The sequence below is a fragment of the Globicephala melas genome, chromosome 1, assembly GCF_963455315.2.
Source record: "Globicephala melas chromosome 1, mGloMel1.2, whole genome shotgun sequence".
Classification (NCBI taxonomy): domain Eukaryota; kingdom Metazoa; phylum Chordata; class Mammalia; order Artiodactyla; family Delphinidae; genus Globicephala; species Globicephala melas.
In genome coordinates this window covers 160,066,118-160,081,893 of record NC_083314.1, presented here as the reverse complement: position 1 = coordinate 160,081,893, position 15,776 = coordinate 160,066,118, and the positions used below count along the sequence as shown (strand labels likewise).

At 39.5% G+C, this 15,776-nt stretch overlaps 1 protein-coding gene and 2 pseudogenes across 6 annotated transcripts in view; 1 reads left to right on the top strand and 2 right to left on the bottom strand.

The window, feature by feature from the left end:
• Nucleotides 1-14,409, bottom strand: part of ZMYM6 (zinc finger MYM-type containing 6) — a 42,520-nt gene extending 28,111 nt beyond the window's left edge. For 2 of the 6 annotated variants that reach the window (XR_011377473.1, XM_030869930.2), the window contains exons 1-4: nucleotides 14,258-14,409; nucleotides 13,036-13,202; nucleotides 3,511-3,595; nucleotides 2,436-2,685 (exon numbers count right to left, since the gene is read on the bottom strand). Coding sequence is in view for 4 of the 6 variants with exons in the window: in XM_030869930.2 (XP_030725790.1) it covers nucleotides 2,436-2,685; nucleotides 3,511-3,595; nucleotides 13,036-13,128 (428 nt within the window). In the remaining 2 variants the exon portion in view is untranslated. Of the gene's footprint in view, nucleotides 1-2,435; nucleotides 2,686-3,292; nucleotides 3,410-3,510; nucleotides 3,596-13,035; nucleotides 13,203-13,733; nucleotides 13,960-13,985; nucleotides 14,180-14,257 lie in introns of those variants that run through there. The other 4 variants (XM_030869924.2, XM_030869931.3, XM_030869941.2 and 1 more) reach the window with 4 other exon arrangements.
• On the bottom strand, nucleotides 5,305-5,716 carry LOC132593901 (ribonuclease P protein subunit p20-like; annotated as a pseudogene).
• Nucleotides 10,898-11,279, top strand: LOC115866788 (small ribosomal subunit protein eS12-like; annotated as a pseudogene).
• Nucleotides 14,410-15,776: the final 1,367 nt, after the last annotated feature.

Here is a 15,776-nt window from a genome sequence, read left to right as displayed (position 1 = left end):
TATTGCCATTCTTCTGACAAGTATAAAAACTGAAGGAAATAGTCATTAATTAGAAACACTAGTTTCTAATTAATGACCACACAGTAAAGAAAATTAATGGCAATAATATTATGTACTACAATAATGTACTGGGTAATTTCTATGTGCCACACACTGGTCTCTTTACTCAAATTATCCAATTTAATTATCAAAAAACTCTGTAAGGTAAGTATTATTAGGACACCAAATCAGAAAGGTTAAATAATGACTTGCCAAAGTCATTCAGCTGGTAAGCAGTGAAGCCAGAATACAAATCGAGGCAGTCTGATTCTACAGTCCATGGACTTCATCATTCCACTATTCTGCCTTCCATCCTGTACCTTTATTATACAGAACTCCATGGTAAACTACAAAAGAATAACAACAGCAACAGGGACTCCCCTGGTGGTCCAGTGGTTAAGACTCCCTGCTCCCAATGCAGGGGGCTCAGGTTTGATCCCTGGTCAGGGAACTAAGATCCCGCATGCTAAGATCCTGCATGCCGCACCACACAGCCAAAATAAAAAAAAATTAAAAATATAAAAAAACAGCAATAGAGCACTACTTTAATGTTCTAAAACTCACCTAGCCTTACTAATATGACAGTGAATCTTGGAAACCAAGTGGATATGCCTACATGCAGATGAAGTATTAATTTTGAAAAGTAATTTTTCTACTAAAATGAAAGCAATTAAGAATTTTATTTAATAATGTAAATCTGCCAGTGCTATATATATATAAGTAAACCAATGAGAATGACTTTTTAATGAAAATCTGTGCACATAAATATAAATGCATTCTAAACTTTATACATCCAAATATATGTTGCATCTTAACATTCACCTTAGAGAAACCATACCTCTCCCAACAACATGGCTCAAACATTTTTTCTAATTTCTCTTTTAGTTTATAAGAACACTAAGCACAACTTTTTAATTTTATAGTCAGAGACCATGTTTAACAGTATGACTCAGTTTAATCATCTACACTAGTCAGCTGGTAAGACATCAAGTAACTTTTGGCAATGTGCAAAAATCAAACCCCAGCTTGAAAGATAGATTTATCACCTAATTTAGTCTAAAGGAATGTTTCACAGCCTCTGAAGGCAATGCAAAATCAAGAGACAAAAAAAAATTTTGAATAACAACAGCATTGTGGTAAAAAGCCAATGACAAGAGTCTCTACTTTTAAGAGAATATGTATTTGGATGTATAGGCGGTGTTATGGCGGTGTTATGGCGGTGTATAGGCGGTTAAATTCTTTAAAATTTAATTAATTTCCTTTTGATATTTGATATGTTGAGATTGAATATCTAAAAACAAAAAACTAAATTTACTCTTCCAGATCAGTTTCATGAGAATGACATAAAAGAGTTAAAGTAAGGTATTAGAGGGGCATTTTGGAACAAAACTAAATTTGAATATTTAAGTAAAATGTTTTAAAATGCCTCTTTCCTTTTAGTCGGGGATTTCCATTTTAACAGGATCTACTTTTAGATACCTAAGGCCAACACACCAAGCAGATAAAGAAACTATCATGTATCGCCAAAGACAAAATAGAGACCTATAAATTATGTTAAATATACATAATACCAAATTTATTATTAAAAATAATAGGATCCCACTTATTAAGCATTTGCTATGTGCTAGGTCCTGTGCCAACACTGTCTCATTAAAACCTGAGGAAGTAGATATTATTTACCAATGAAGAAACTAAGGCTTAGAAAGGTTAAATATCTGACCCAAGGTCATATAGCTGGTAAGTGATAGAGCTACAATCTAAAACCAAGCTCTTAACTTTCCTTGCTCTACATTAGTGACTACTGACAACACACTGTATTCCTAGAATTGCACTACCACACAAATAGGTAAAACGTGCCAAATTCTTCAAACTTACTGAGGCAGAGAAAGAAGTTTATATAACTTCATTGCTATTTCTTCCTCTCTCTGCATCTATGCATTATTATAAAGTAACAATGACCCCCAACAAAAGCTCACAAGGACTTTTCAGGAATAAATGCATTATTTTTGTGGCCATTTACCTTCTAAAGAATTAAATAACTTTCATATACTATTATACGGGTGATATTATTTCATTCTATACTTCAATAACATTCAAGATAACAATTTTGAGTATTGTTGTCTACAATTACAGTAGACGTACAATATAGGAGTGGTCCTATAGTTTCTCACAAATAATTTATTTCTTTCTAATTGAAAGAGATAGGAAAACTGGTCTAAACAATACTTTTTTACATCAAGTCACTTATTTAACTTTACAAAACTTTAGAATTTGCAAACTTCTCAATTAGCTAAAAAGTATTTCCAGGGAAATGAGCTAAAGAGATTTAAAATAGCAATAGCATATTTGAACTAAAAACACTTAAAAAGTAAGGGATATAATTAAGAATTTCATACTTTGAGCAGTTTGCACAGGTTTTCTTGGGAGGAGGTGGTAGGCAGACAGGTGAAGAATATCCGATGATGCACCTTGTGGAGCAAAAGAGCTGAGTAGATCCTGTCTTATGAAATGCAGTTTGCCCCTTATAAAGCATTTTTTTGCAACCAGAACAAAAAACCTGAATAGCTACGGCTGGAACTGAAGGAAGCGATATATTTGGGCCAGATGATGCAAGAGAGAGCTGAAAGCCTGGGGTCAACTGTTGGGCTATAAAAACAAAATAAGAAAAAACAAACAACAACAACAACAAAAACTGTTTTCACATCAACATGAACATATACACATTCTCTATTTTTTAGGACAAATTCCCTCAGTCTTGAAATCCAATATTGAGGCAATAACCACTCTAAAACAGGCAGCTTCAAACTTTTGAACCATGACACATAGTTAGAACTACATTTCACATTATAACCCAAGAGACACACACATACATCTGTATGTGCATGTGTGTGTATATGTATATAAAATTTAATAACTGAAACAGCAGTTTCATGAAATAATATGCTTCCTTACTATATGCACCACACTCTGATATACAGTTGACCCTTAAACAACTCAGAGGTTAGGGGTGCCGACCCCACGCAGTCAAAAATCTGTGTCCTGCTATCTCTGTCTCAAAAACAAAAGAATTGATAAATGACTCATCCAAGGGCAGGAAGCTGAAACAGTCTGGATAGAATCAGGACTCAAACCCTAGTTCTTCTGATTCCACATATTGTGATCTCCAATAGAACATAAAAATGTCCCCACACTTAGTTAATTTACAGATCTGTAGAATAAAAATACAGGTACTATATTTATTGAAAAAAATCACCTGTAAGTGGAACTGCGTAGTTCAAACCCATGTTGTTCAAGGACCAACTGTAATTATATTCCACTTTTTAAAATACTGGTCAAGACCAGCTAGCCAGTTTGAAAAGCACTGCTTTGTCTAAAGGAAGAAAAAGACTTACATGAGGTACTTTCCCTCAATTCTACTGGTCAGAATATAACAAATACTGATTCTAACTAACTTACAGTTCTGTTTCTTACCAAGAGGACTGTCACTGACTGAAAAGACAGCACTAATTTTCAGTTCACTTTCTTGAGTTTTCGGCTTTGAAGCATGTACATATTCCTTAAAGAAAAAAAGAAGAGACAGAGAAATGAATACAGTGTTAGTACTGAGGAAACTAGAAATTCAAACAAAAAAATAACTGTCATATTCATCTCTTCTACATTATAGTCGTAATCGCCTTCAAATACCTCAAAAGTCAAAATTTACAAGTTATTAGACTAGATTTAATCTTTTTCTTTCTTTTTTTTTTGGCTGCATTGGGTCTTCGTTGCTGCGCGCAGGCTTTTTCTAGTTGCGGCGAGCATGGGCTACTCTTCGTTGCGGTGGGCAGGCTTCTCATTGAGATGGCTTCTCTTGTTGCAGAGCACAGGCTCTAGGTGCACAGGCTTCAGTAGTTGTAGCACACAGGCTCAGTAGTTGTGGCTCGCGGGCTGTAGAGCACAGGCTCAGCAGTTGTGGCGCACAGGCTTAGTTGCTCCGCAGCATGTGGGATCTTCCCGGACCAGGGCTCGAACCCGTGTGGCCTGCACTGGCAGGCGGATTCTTAACCACTGCGCCACCAGGGAAGCCCTCAAAGTTTTTTGGGTTTTTTTTTTTGCGGTACGCAGGCCTCTCACTGTTGTGGCCTCTCCCATTGCAGAGCACAGGCTCCGGATGTGCAGGCTCAGCGGCCATGGCTCACGGGCCTAGCCGCTCTGCGGCATGTGGGATCTTCCCAGACCGGGGCACAAACCCATGTCCCCTGCATCGGCAGGTGGACTCTCAACCACTGCGCCACCAGGGAAGCCCGCCCTCAAAGTTTTTTGAAACAATGGTGATAATAAATGGTAGTTGTATTTTTAATCTCCCTGTACTTAGCAAAATAAATGACAAATGTATCGGTTCCCAAAGTTACTTTGGAATTTCTTTGGAATATTAAATGCCAAAGATTAAGAACCACTGCATTAATTTACCACTTCCCATGATGTACGTTATGGCACCAAACAAACTGCTGCCTATAAGGTAAGAATTATTGAACCTTCTTTATGGATGAGGAAAGTGAGGCTTAGAGATGTTCATCAACTTGTCCAAGGTCAGAAAGATACTAAGTGCACAGATGGGAATCAAACCCAGGTCTCTCTGTTTCAAAATCCATGCTGTCTCCCTCCTAAATGTACAAATACAATATAACATAATTACTATAATGAATTCAAACTCTGGTCCCCAATGGAAATTAAGTTCCCCTGTTGTAGCTTCTCCCATCTCCTTTCACTCACAGCACTTGTCATAATACATCATATCATATTTATTTGGGTGATAATCTGTTTAATGTCTAACACCCCTCCTCCTCCCCCACACATACACTAGACCAAAAGGACCATGTCCACTAGGGACAGGGACCATATCTGTTTTTCCACCTCTGTACATTCAACACCCAGCACAGTCAACATAACAAAGAAGACTATGGGTTCCGGGAGCAGACAGAAACAGGTGTGGTCCTGGTTCTTTTTTTTTTTTTTTTTGCAGTGGGGTGGCCGGGCACCAACACAACTTGATACATTTGACTGTATAGGACAATGGTTACAGAACACAAAGATTCAGAAAGACCCACTGCTTGGGCCCAACAAAAGACAATATTCGCCCTCTGAATTCATAGTCCTCGGGGCTGCAAGGAGGACAGGCTTTTTCCTACATGCCTCTGGTAGAAGGTCCATGACAGTACTCAGTAGAGCCACATCTGAGCCTAGCTGTATGCAGTGGGTGGATAAGACAGGACAGCCTCATTTCAATTACTTGGGTGCGACCCTGAAGACACAGATGTGGATGGCTGAGTTGTTGTAGATCTGGGTCAGCAGCGCTCACGTGTAAGTCTCTGGTTCCAGTTCAACGACAAGCTCCACAGTGGAGGTACTGGCACCACCTGCCGGGACCTGAAGCTGCCAGCCTGAAGCTGTAGGGCAATGTTCATGGTGCAGTTGATGGCCAGTGCATGTAGATCTCAGTGCATGAGTTCTGACCCCATGCCCGTCCGTCCAGCAGTTTCTGGCAGTGGGCCAGCTGGGCCTTAACGTCAGTCTTCATGTTGACAGAAATGTCATTGGGCTTCCGGTGCAGGCAGTGGGGAAGCCGCTTCCACAGGGTGTACTAAACCGGGTCCAGCTCAGCCTCGATGGCCCCGCGGGGTTCTCGATTTTCAGCCATGCTGTGTGCCTCCCTCCGGTCCACAGTGTCCTCCACGCGCATGTGGCCCACTCCCCTGCCAGGCCACTCAAGCATTGCGCCAACCAGCCAGAATACAGAATGCTGCCCATGACCCCAAGGCCCCAAGAAGGGGAGAAAAGGAAAGGGGTATGCCGCAGGAATGCCAGAACACTAGCGATCCCGGTTCTTAAACAAGTTATTTAATCTTTCTCAGTTTCAACTTCCTTATCTATAAAGATAATATTATCTAACCCACTGGACTAGATTTATGGGGGATAAATGATTTAATACAAATAAAGTGTGTAGTGTGATGCCTTGCAGTTAGCCAGAAGTTAAACATGATTTAAGAACAAAAATGCTAGCTCTTACTCTTTTCATAATTATGACATTGAATAAATATTTGTTGAATGAATGAATCTAAGTTAGTTCAATTCAAAGTGGGCATTCAAGTTCATTCAATTCAAATGTTCTTAAACATTATACTCAAATAACAGTATTTACTTATTGGCACTTGCAAAAAGAAGAGGAAGTTAAAGTACCTATATACACCTCCTTCAACTTACCAAAAAGAACACTTAAGACTCAATAAAAAATTGTCTTACCATCAATTCAATCTCTAGTATTTTTCTAATATGCCTGTTACATTTCCCTAGTCAGTTTCTTTTACTTCATAAAGTAACTGTTCCACACCTCCATCACTCATAAGTCCCAACCCCACATTCTTCCTGCTCAGTAATGCTTCTATTTCACTAAGAAAATAGAAGCAGCTAAGTAAGAATTCCTGCAACATTCTGATTCCCGCCCCCCACCACCATGCCTACAAATTGATCAGCAAACTGTCCTTGAACCTTACAGGAAAAGGCAACCTTCTCAGTCGTGACTAAAACAGCGCTTATGTTCAGGATCTCTTTCCCTCTCCCTTCTTACAGCACTTCATACTGATGTTGTGTATCCTCAGCCTCTCTCTATCTTGTCAACTAAAAGCAGCATGAACTGTAAAGAGGCAAAAAGGTAGTTTATTTAGGTTCTTAGAATTGTAATTCAGGGATCACAGATTCTGGAAGAACCCAGAATAGTGTCCCAGTGGAGGAAAATGGGTGGAGGTTTTTATGGGGAAAAGGAGGAAGCTCACACAGGCTTACACAAGCTGTTTACCAAGAACTTGGATTGGACGATAAAACTGTTCTGTTCATACGATTGGGTTATCAAGCACGTTTCATCCATTACTAGGGAAAGGTATGGTTTCCTTAGTCCAGAAAGAGTCCAGTTCTCAGCATTGTTCTTTCCTTTTGGCAACTCAGCAACTATTCAGCAGTTTTATGTTAGAGAGTTCAGCAAAAGTTCAGCATGGGCAGCAAATGTGGAGATCCTCAAGACAGTCTCAGTCATTCTTGCCTTTGTTCCTTTCACAACCTCCATATAGGTTTCTTCCCTTCGGCTTACAAGGAACCTATTCCCTAAGGAACTACTGCCCTCTCTTCTCTCTCCCTTTACAACCGAACTTAGAGAAAAAGTATTCCATTCTTTCTCTACTTCCTCACTTTGATTCCCTCCTGAACACAATGCAATCAGGCTACTGCTTCAACTGAAGGTGTTTTAAGATAACCGATCATCTCACTATTGTGTAATTCAACAAACAATTTTAGGTTTTATCTTACTTGGCTTCTCAGATACATCTGACACTGCCAATGATTCCACTGGTTGTCTTCCGATTATGTTATTACTTCAATTCATCATTACTATTTCTTAGTATCCTTCATTGATCTTATATTCACCCCTGAAGTCAATGGTTCCAAATTCAGTGGCATCAGAAGCCCCTAAAAGTCTTATTAAGACATAGAGTGTTGGGTTTCAGCCTCAGAATTTCTGATTCAGCAGGTCTGGAGCAGGGCCCAAGAATATACGTTTTTAACAAGTTCCCAGGTAATGATGAGGCTGCTGCTTGAGGGACTACTTTGAAGCCATTTTGAAGCACTAAATTAATCTAGTTCCCAGCTTTCTATCCTGAGCTCTACTCTCTTTTCTCTACTTTTGTTCCCTGAACAATCTCATCCACCTTCATGACTTCAACTATCACCTATATAGGGTCATCAGATATAGCAAATAAAAATATAAAATGACCAGTTAAATTTGAATTTCAAATAAACAACAAATAATTCTTTAGTATAAGTAAGTCCCAAACATTGCATGTAACATACTTATATGAAAAAATATTCATTGTTCATTTGGTAGTCAAATTTAACTGAGCATTCTACATTTTTATCTGGCAACACAATACCTACAGGTAGATAACTCTCTAATCTCTAAATACCACATCCATATGGGCAAATGCCTCCCAGTGCAAATTACCACTTGAATGTCCCACGAGCCCCTTAACACAACAGATTCCAACACTTATTACTTCCCCCCAAATCCTGTTCCTAGCCCCTCAGTAAATGGTACTGTCACAAACTCAACTTACTGAAGCCAGAAACCTCTTGAGTATTCCTGGATCCTCCTTGACCCTCATACTTCATTTGCTATCTCTAAGTTGGATCAATTCTACCTGAACATCTAAAATCTATTCTCTTCTCCCACTTTACTAGTGAAATACTCAACCACTAAACACACCACATTCTCTCACCCCTCCATGACTTGGCACATGCTCTTCTCTGTCTGAAGCTCTTCATCAATTGCTATTAACTCAAGCGCTACCCATCCTGTGAAGCCTTCCTCTCCTCCCTAGACAGACATAAGGGATCCTTTCCCTGTGCTCCCAATGCACCTTACACAATATTTAAAATTACAGTAATTACATAATACTGTGATTTTATATCTGTATAGAAGTGGCACAAAGCAACAGAAAGAATATATGCTTGAAGCCAGTCAAAACTAAGTTCCTATTCTAGTTCTGATGCTTCCTTTGAGTTTGTAAGTTACTTAACCTGTCCTTCCCTCAGTTCCCTCCTTTGTAAAATGGGGTAAGGATACTTCCCTCCTATGTTTGTAGAGTTTAAATGAGAATAGGTAAGACATACGTAGCATACCTTCTGGCAGGGAGAAGTCACCCAGCAAATAATTACCTCTCCCATTTCCATACCTTTATTCCCCCTTACTATCAATTCTCTTGAGAGCAGAGGCCTTATCTTTTCATCTTTGTAGCTCCTCTGAAAGCAAAATAACTAACAAAGCTTAGCATCCTAGTTAAGGGTTTGGGCTCTTGAACCAGACTGCCTGGGTTCAAATGCTAACTCACCCATTTACTAGTTGTGTTACATTTAGTTTAGCAAGTTACCATCTGTGTCTCTGTTTCCTTGTATGTAAAGTGGGAATAATAACATACTTAACTCGTAGGGTTGTAAGCGTCACATGTAAACTGCTTACAATGGTGTTCAACAAGTGCTTTAGGTTATATAAACAGGAATAAAAGTCACTGAACGACTGAATGAGAGCTCAACTATAGCTTTAATATCCAGAACAGACCCTTAGTATATCATAAAATACTCAACTTTTCAATTTTTTGTCTATTTTCCAATATTCAAATATGACATGAAAAATTGCACATACTATTTGTTCAATTGGCTTTTCCACCATAGGTCACACTCTCAATCATGAAAAAGTATAGCCTATTCACCTTGAAGCATTAATATAAACCAAAAGGAACTAAGTAGGTCCCTATCCACTTAAATTTACAATGTAAGCTGTTAACGGGATTTTCATTATCACAATTTTTATACAGAAAGAATACTCAATTAACTCACAGTACAATATTTCTTAAATTTTTATACTACAGGCAAGGTACGATGAAAGAAATATTGGATCTGGAATTTTAAAAAACTGGTTTTGTATCCCAGCTTTGCCATGAGACCTTGGTGAAGTCACTTATTCCTTCAGGCTCAGTTTCCTCATCTGTGAAACACAGCCTCTTTTATTTTGATTATTGAGCATGTGCCAGTCATTGTGCAAGGAACTGAGATCAAATAAGACGAGACCCAGGAAACCAAATTCATTGACCTCCAGATGCCATAATAAATGTAAAAGCACTACATGATTTAAAAAAAAAGACAGAGAAAGAATGGCTAATTCTACCTGAGTGACAGTTAAACTATATCTTAAAAGAGGAGGAACTTTTTGCCAAGCTAAAGTATCCAGTTTAGGATACACAGGCAGAAGAAATGGCATGTGCAAAGGCAAGGAAATAAAAATCAACAGAATATACCTTCCTGTGAAATGCAAATAGTTTGCAGGAGCATAGATTAGAAAAGGTGGGAAGCACTACTGGGCATATATCCTGAGAAGACCATAATTCAAAAAGAGTCATGTACCACAATGTTCATTGCAGCTCTATTTACAATAGCCAGGACATGGAAGCAACCTAAGTGTCCATCAACAGATGAATGGATAAAGAAGATGTGGCACATATATACAATGGAATATTACTCAGCCATAAAAAGAAACGAAATTGAGTTATTTGTAGTGAGGTGGATGGACCTAGAGTCCGTCATACAGAGTGAAGTCAGAAAGAGAAAAACAAATACCGTATGCTAACACATATATATGGAATCTTAAAAAAAAAAAAAAAAAGGTTCTGAAGAACCTAGGGGTAGGACAGGAATAAAGACACAGACATAGAGAATGGACTTGAGGACATGGGGAGGGGGAAGGGTAAGCTGGGATGAAGTGAGAGAGTGGCATTGACATATACACATTACCAAATGTAAAACAGATAGCTAACGGGAAGCAGCCACATAGCACAGGGAGATCAGCTCGGTGCTTTGTGTTCACCTAGAGGGGTGGGTTAGGGAGGGTGGGAGGGAGATGCAAGAGGGAGGAGCTATGGGGATATATGTTTATGTATAGCTGATTCACTTTGTTATACAGCAGAAACTAACACACCACTGTAAAGCAATTATACTCCAATAAAGATGTTAAAAAAAAAAGAAAGAAAAAAAAGGTGGGAAGGATGAGTGACGACACTGAAGAGGAAAACAAAGGCCTAAACATGGATAGTTCGGATGCCACACTAAAAAGTTTATGTTTTATCCCTCATGAGGAGACAGGGTCTTTAAAGAGAGCAGTGTCATCAGATCTATAAAGAGCACCATAGTGCTCTTTCCCTGTTGCTGGGGAATTGCATGGGAGGTAGAGGCCCCGGTGCATTCAAGATTCGGCTCCACCCATAACCCATTGCTGTGGCCATAACCCACCGCCTTGGTGGAGGAAAGCATTTCCACTGGAGGTGTAATGGACATTAATACTGCTTTACAAGAGATGCTGAAGACCACCCTCATCCAGGACAGCCTAGCATGTGGGATTCCAAAGCTGCCAAAGCCTTAGACAAGTGCCAATCCCATCTCTGTGTGCTTGCATCCAATTCTGATGAGCTTATGTCAAGTTGGTAAAGGCCCTTGTGCTGAATGACAAATCAACCTAATTAAGGTTGATGGTAACAAGAAACTAGGGGAATGGGTAGGCCTCTGTAAAACTGACAGACAGGAAAATCCCTGTAAAGCGGATGGTTGCAGTTGTGTGGTGGTTAAGCAAAGAGTCTCAGGCCAAGGATGTCATTAAGGAGTACTTCTAATAGAAGAAATGATCAAATTAAAAACTTGGCTCTTGTTCCTCAAAAAAAAAAAAAAAAAATCACTATACAGAGTTTTGGTGAGATATGTGACTGAAGACATGACGATGAATAGGAAACTGTTATAAAAGTCCAGATGAGAAATAATAAAACAGGGAGGAAAGGGCAAGGTAAAAAAAAATATTCTTAAAAGGCAGAACCCACAAAACTTGACAAACAAATGGTTACTTCTGGCAAAAAAAGAGAAAGAATTTACCATCTGGAGGGAAAATAAGTGTCATGGATACCACCATCCCCCACCCCACATCCTGTAGACACTACCTCAGAACCCTTCGCAGCACAGCATTTTAGGAAGGCGTGGAGTGGATGAACAAAACAACATCTACTTGACATCCCTGTTCTGGAATGACACTGCCTTTGAGATAATAAGAGAAATAGAGTATTATCACTATGACTTATTTTATTATTTATATTTTCAATATTATTGATTTGCTTATGCAATGAAGCCAATAACTAGAGTATAAAGCAAAAGAACTGTCCATGAAGGAAAAAAAAATCATTTTTTGCCAAAACAACTAACTGGTCTCTCCACACTAATCTCCACAGATTTCCAATCTGGGTCCCTAAAAGGTAGCCATATGATCTTTCCAAACATGTTTATCTTATTCTCCCAAGTAAAACCCTACAATGGCTTCCCAAAGCTCTCAGGAGAAGACCAAAATTCGTAACAAGGTCCACAAGGTTCTGCATAATCTGGCCCCAAACTACTTACACTGCCTCATCCTAGAAGTAGGATAGCATAGGCTCTGAAGTCTGATACCTGGGTTTGAATCCAATCTTTGCTATTTATGAGCTGTGATCTGTGGTAAACTGCTTGACCTCTTTGTACCTGGTTTCCTCATCTCTAAAATGGGGATAATAATATGGTTGTGAGAATGGTGCCTGGCACAGTCTAAGTACATATAAGTGTTAATAGTAATGTTAATATTTATAAGATCATGTTATTATGATATAATATACTCTACATATTGACATATTAATATCACTATTAGTATTGTTATTATGATCATCATTATCATCGTCATCACCATTTTTGCACCTCTTCTGTTCCAGGCCCACTGGTCCTGCAGTCCTTCAAAAGAACCAAGCATCTTCCCAAATCAGAGCTTTCCTGTATGGAGATTACTCTACCTGGAACACTCTCCTCCATGCCTTCACCTAGTCAATTCATTCTTCATAATGCGGCTGACAAATCCTTCTCTAGCCCCCTGCCCCCGATCAAAACTAGGTCAGATTCCCCATTTCAGGCTTTTCTTCCACAGCACTTGTCTTAGTTTGTAATTATATATATCATGTGATCAATTACTTGTGTAATGTCTATCTCCTCTACTAACCTGCAAGCTCTATGAAGGAAGGGACTAAACTGATTTTGCTCACTCCTGGATCCCCAGAGCCTGGCATAGAGTAGACCACAAATACTTACAGAATAAATGGAAACTACTATCAGATACAAGAGAACTTTTTAAAAAGGTACCAATGGAAAAAGGGTAATACACATTACTTTCTTCCCACAAAAAGAAATATAATAGAGTTACCAAGATATTTTTTCATTCAAAGAGCAGAATAGGTGATTTACTCATCTAATGGGGAAAAAATCAGTTTGGGTTACCTTACAAGTCAGAAACTAACTAAAAATTTGAATTCACCAGGTAGAAAGGAAGACATTTTTTAAAATTTAAAATAAATATGAAATGCTTACTTGAGCATTGTCAGGTTCTTCTTTAATTTTGTCCAGAAGCCCCCGCTGCGGTGCCATTGCTTTGCCACATTCACCATCCAAAGGTTCTTTCATTCTAATTTTTTAGGTAAAGGAATTCCCCGGTCTAAAACTAATAGATTTCTTCTTGGTGATGGATAGCTGGATTCCTAAAACACAACATAAAGGATTGGTACTCAGGCTTTTTTTTTTTTTTCATGTTTATCTATATCAAAAGCTTTGTTTTGAGCACAAGGTTTTAGGGCTAAGCATTTGGAAAAAAAACAACTCTTCTGGGGCCATGACTCTTCTCCTTTCTTCCTGCCTTCTGCTTCTTTGGTAGCTGCCTTCACATAAAGTCTTACAGCAATAGCTCCCGCTTCCCTGATAGCTTTAAAGACAAATACTCTGGTCTTTTATATGTTGAAAGTTACTGAGGTAATTAGACTGGCAGACCAACACGTGAGAGAACGTTACCAAGCTCTTAGAAGGACGGACTCAGAAGTACTGTTTCTGAGTCCATGAGAATTAGTACTTGGAGGCCCACCTCAGCTTATATTTCTCAAAATGGGGCACACCAAACTCCCCACCCCCACCTCTAACTCAGCCTTCACTAGAGGCCTCCATAAGGGCCCCAACTCTCGGCTTAAAGATAGATAAGAGCGCAAGTTGCCACCACAAATGAACAGGTATGCCCTTACTTAAAGTGGACCACCTGCAGGGTCTCACGAAGGCCATGCCCAGGAATGAGCCCCTCTGAGATCCGCTTCCCAATCTCCTTCTTGTAAACAAGATTAGTCATTCAGCGAACTTCCCTTCCCCTAAACAGGACGTAGTACACCTAAAGCAAAAAGGAAACTCTCCAAAGTTGTCTTTACCCAAACAGGCAAGCCAGACATGGAAATGGGCAACTGGCTTAATAACCAGTGCGAGGGATGAGAATTTAGGACTACCTGCCACAGTTACAACAATCTATGGGCTCTCGTGTCGTAATCGCTCCCAAAATCTCGTCCCCACCAATAATTCCCACGCCTGTCACAGGGTACAAACGCTGCAACGTTGTATCTTTTGGAGAGAACGCGACCCGCAAATGCCTGTCAGCGTGTCCCTGCAGCGAAACCGCAACGCCCGACTGCGCTGCTTCCGCCCAGCGCCCGCCTCGTCACGTGGCGCGGCCGCCGCCCCGCCCCACGCGGCCCCTCCCGCTGCTACCGGCCGCGCTCACCTTCTGGTGGCTTCCCTGCTCCCGGGGAGCACCGACCGGGGAAGGAGGAGTAGAACCCAAGGCCCCCACCCTGGGACGAAGATTATTTTCTCTTACGCGAATTTTTCCGCTTAATCCATCGCAACGCAACACCCGGACAACTGCGCGTGCGCAACCCTGGTCTCCGCCCCCTTTCCCATTATGCTCCAGACCTGAGCTGAGTGGATTTCCCAGCATTCCTCTTTCCTCAGTTATGGTTGACTTCTTAAAGAGACCAAAACCCAATGGTGAGAAGATAGAGGAAGAGGTTGGGAAGAAACTAAGGGGCGTAAGATGACGCTGTTAAGTGCCCTGCACCATTCTTTATTGCCCATGTCTGGAAAGGTGACCTGCCAAGAGAACATGAATAAATAATAGCTGATATTTATTAAGCCAAGTGTTTGGTAAACACTTGATATGAATCTTTCCACTTAATGCTCACCACAACTCCAAGAGGTACAATTTTTGTCTGGGAGCTGTAAATGAAGACATCAACTTGTTCAAAGTCAAGATTTGATGTGTTTTCACTCAACATTGTTTTGGAGATACATCTATGATCTGTGAGGCTGTCGTTTATTTGTTTTGACTGTTGTATAGTATTCCACTTTATGAATGCGCTGCAGTTTAACTGTCTACTTCTGATGGACATTTGAGTTATTTCCAATGTTCGGCCATTAGGAATAATAGTGCTGTGAACATTCCTGCCTCTTGTGACACATATGCTAGGTTTATACCTAGCAGTGAAATTGCTTGTTGTGTATATATGAAACTTAAGTGGATAATTTCAAACAACTTTAGAAAGTGGTTGTTTCAGTTTGTACTTCCACCAGCCATTTATAAGAATTCCATTTGCCCCACATCCTTGCCAGTAATTACTACTGTACATCTTTTTAATTTTAGCCATTCTGGTGGGGGTATAGTGGTATCTCGTTGTGATTTTACTTTGGATTTCCCAGATTTCTAATGAGGTTGAACCCATTTTCATGTTTTTTGATATATGGATAGCCTATTTTATGAAGTGCCTGCTCAAGTCTCTTACTCATTTTTGTATTGGACTGTCTGCCATTTTCTTATGGATATAAATTCTGGTGTCCTTTGATGAACATAAAAGACCTTTATGCTTAGTGTTTCTTGTGTCCTGTCAAGAAGTATTTTCCTACCAAAGGTTCTGATTGACTTATGGAATTGTTATTACTTTGTCTTTCTCATTTAGATCTACAATCCATCTAAAATTGTATCTTCTGTATGCTGTGAAGTAAGTCAGGTTTCATTTTTCCATGTGAATGTTAAACTGATTAAGTGCTATTGTTTAAAAGTCTGTGCTTTCCCCCACTGTTCTTTATCATCACCTGTATATATATAAGTTGTCATAAATGCGGGTTTGTTTGAAGACTAGGTAATCTATTCCTTTTGTCTCTTTTTGTGGAAATATCACACTGTCTTTATTTCTGTAGTAGCTTTATAATAAAACTTGATATCTGGTAGAAAAAGTCCTTTGTCC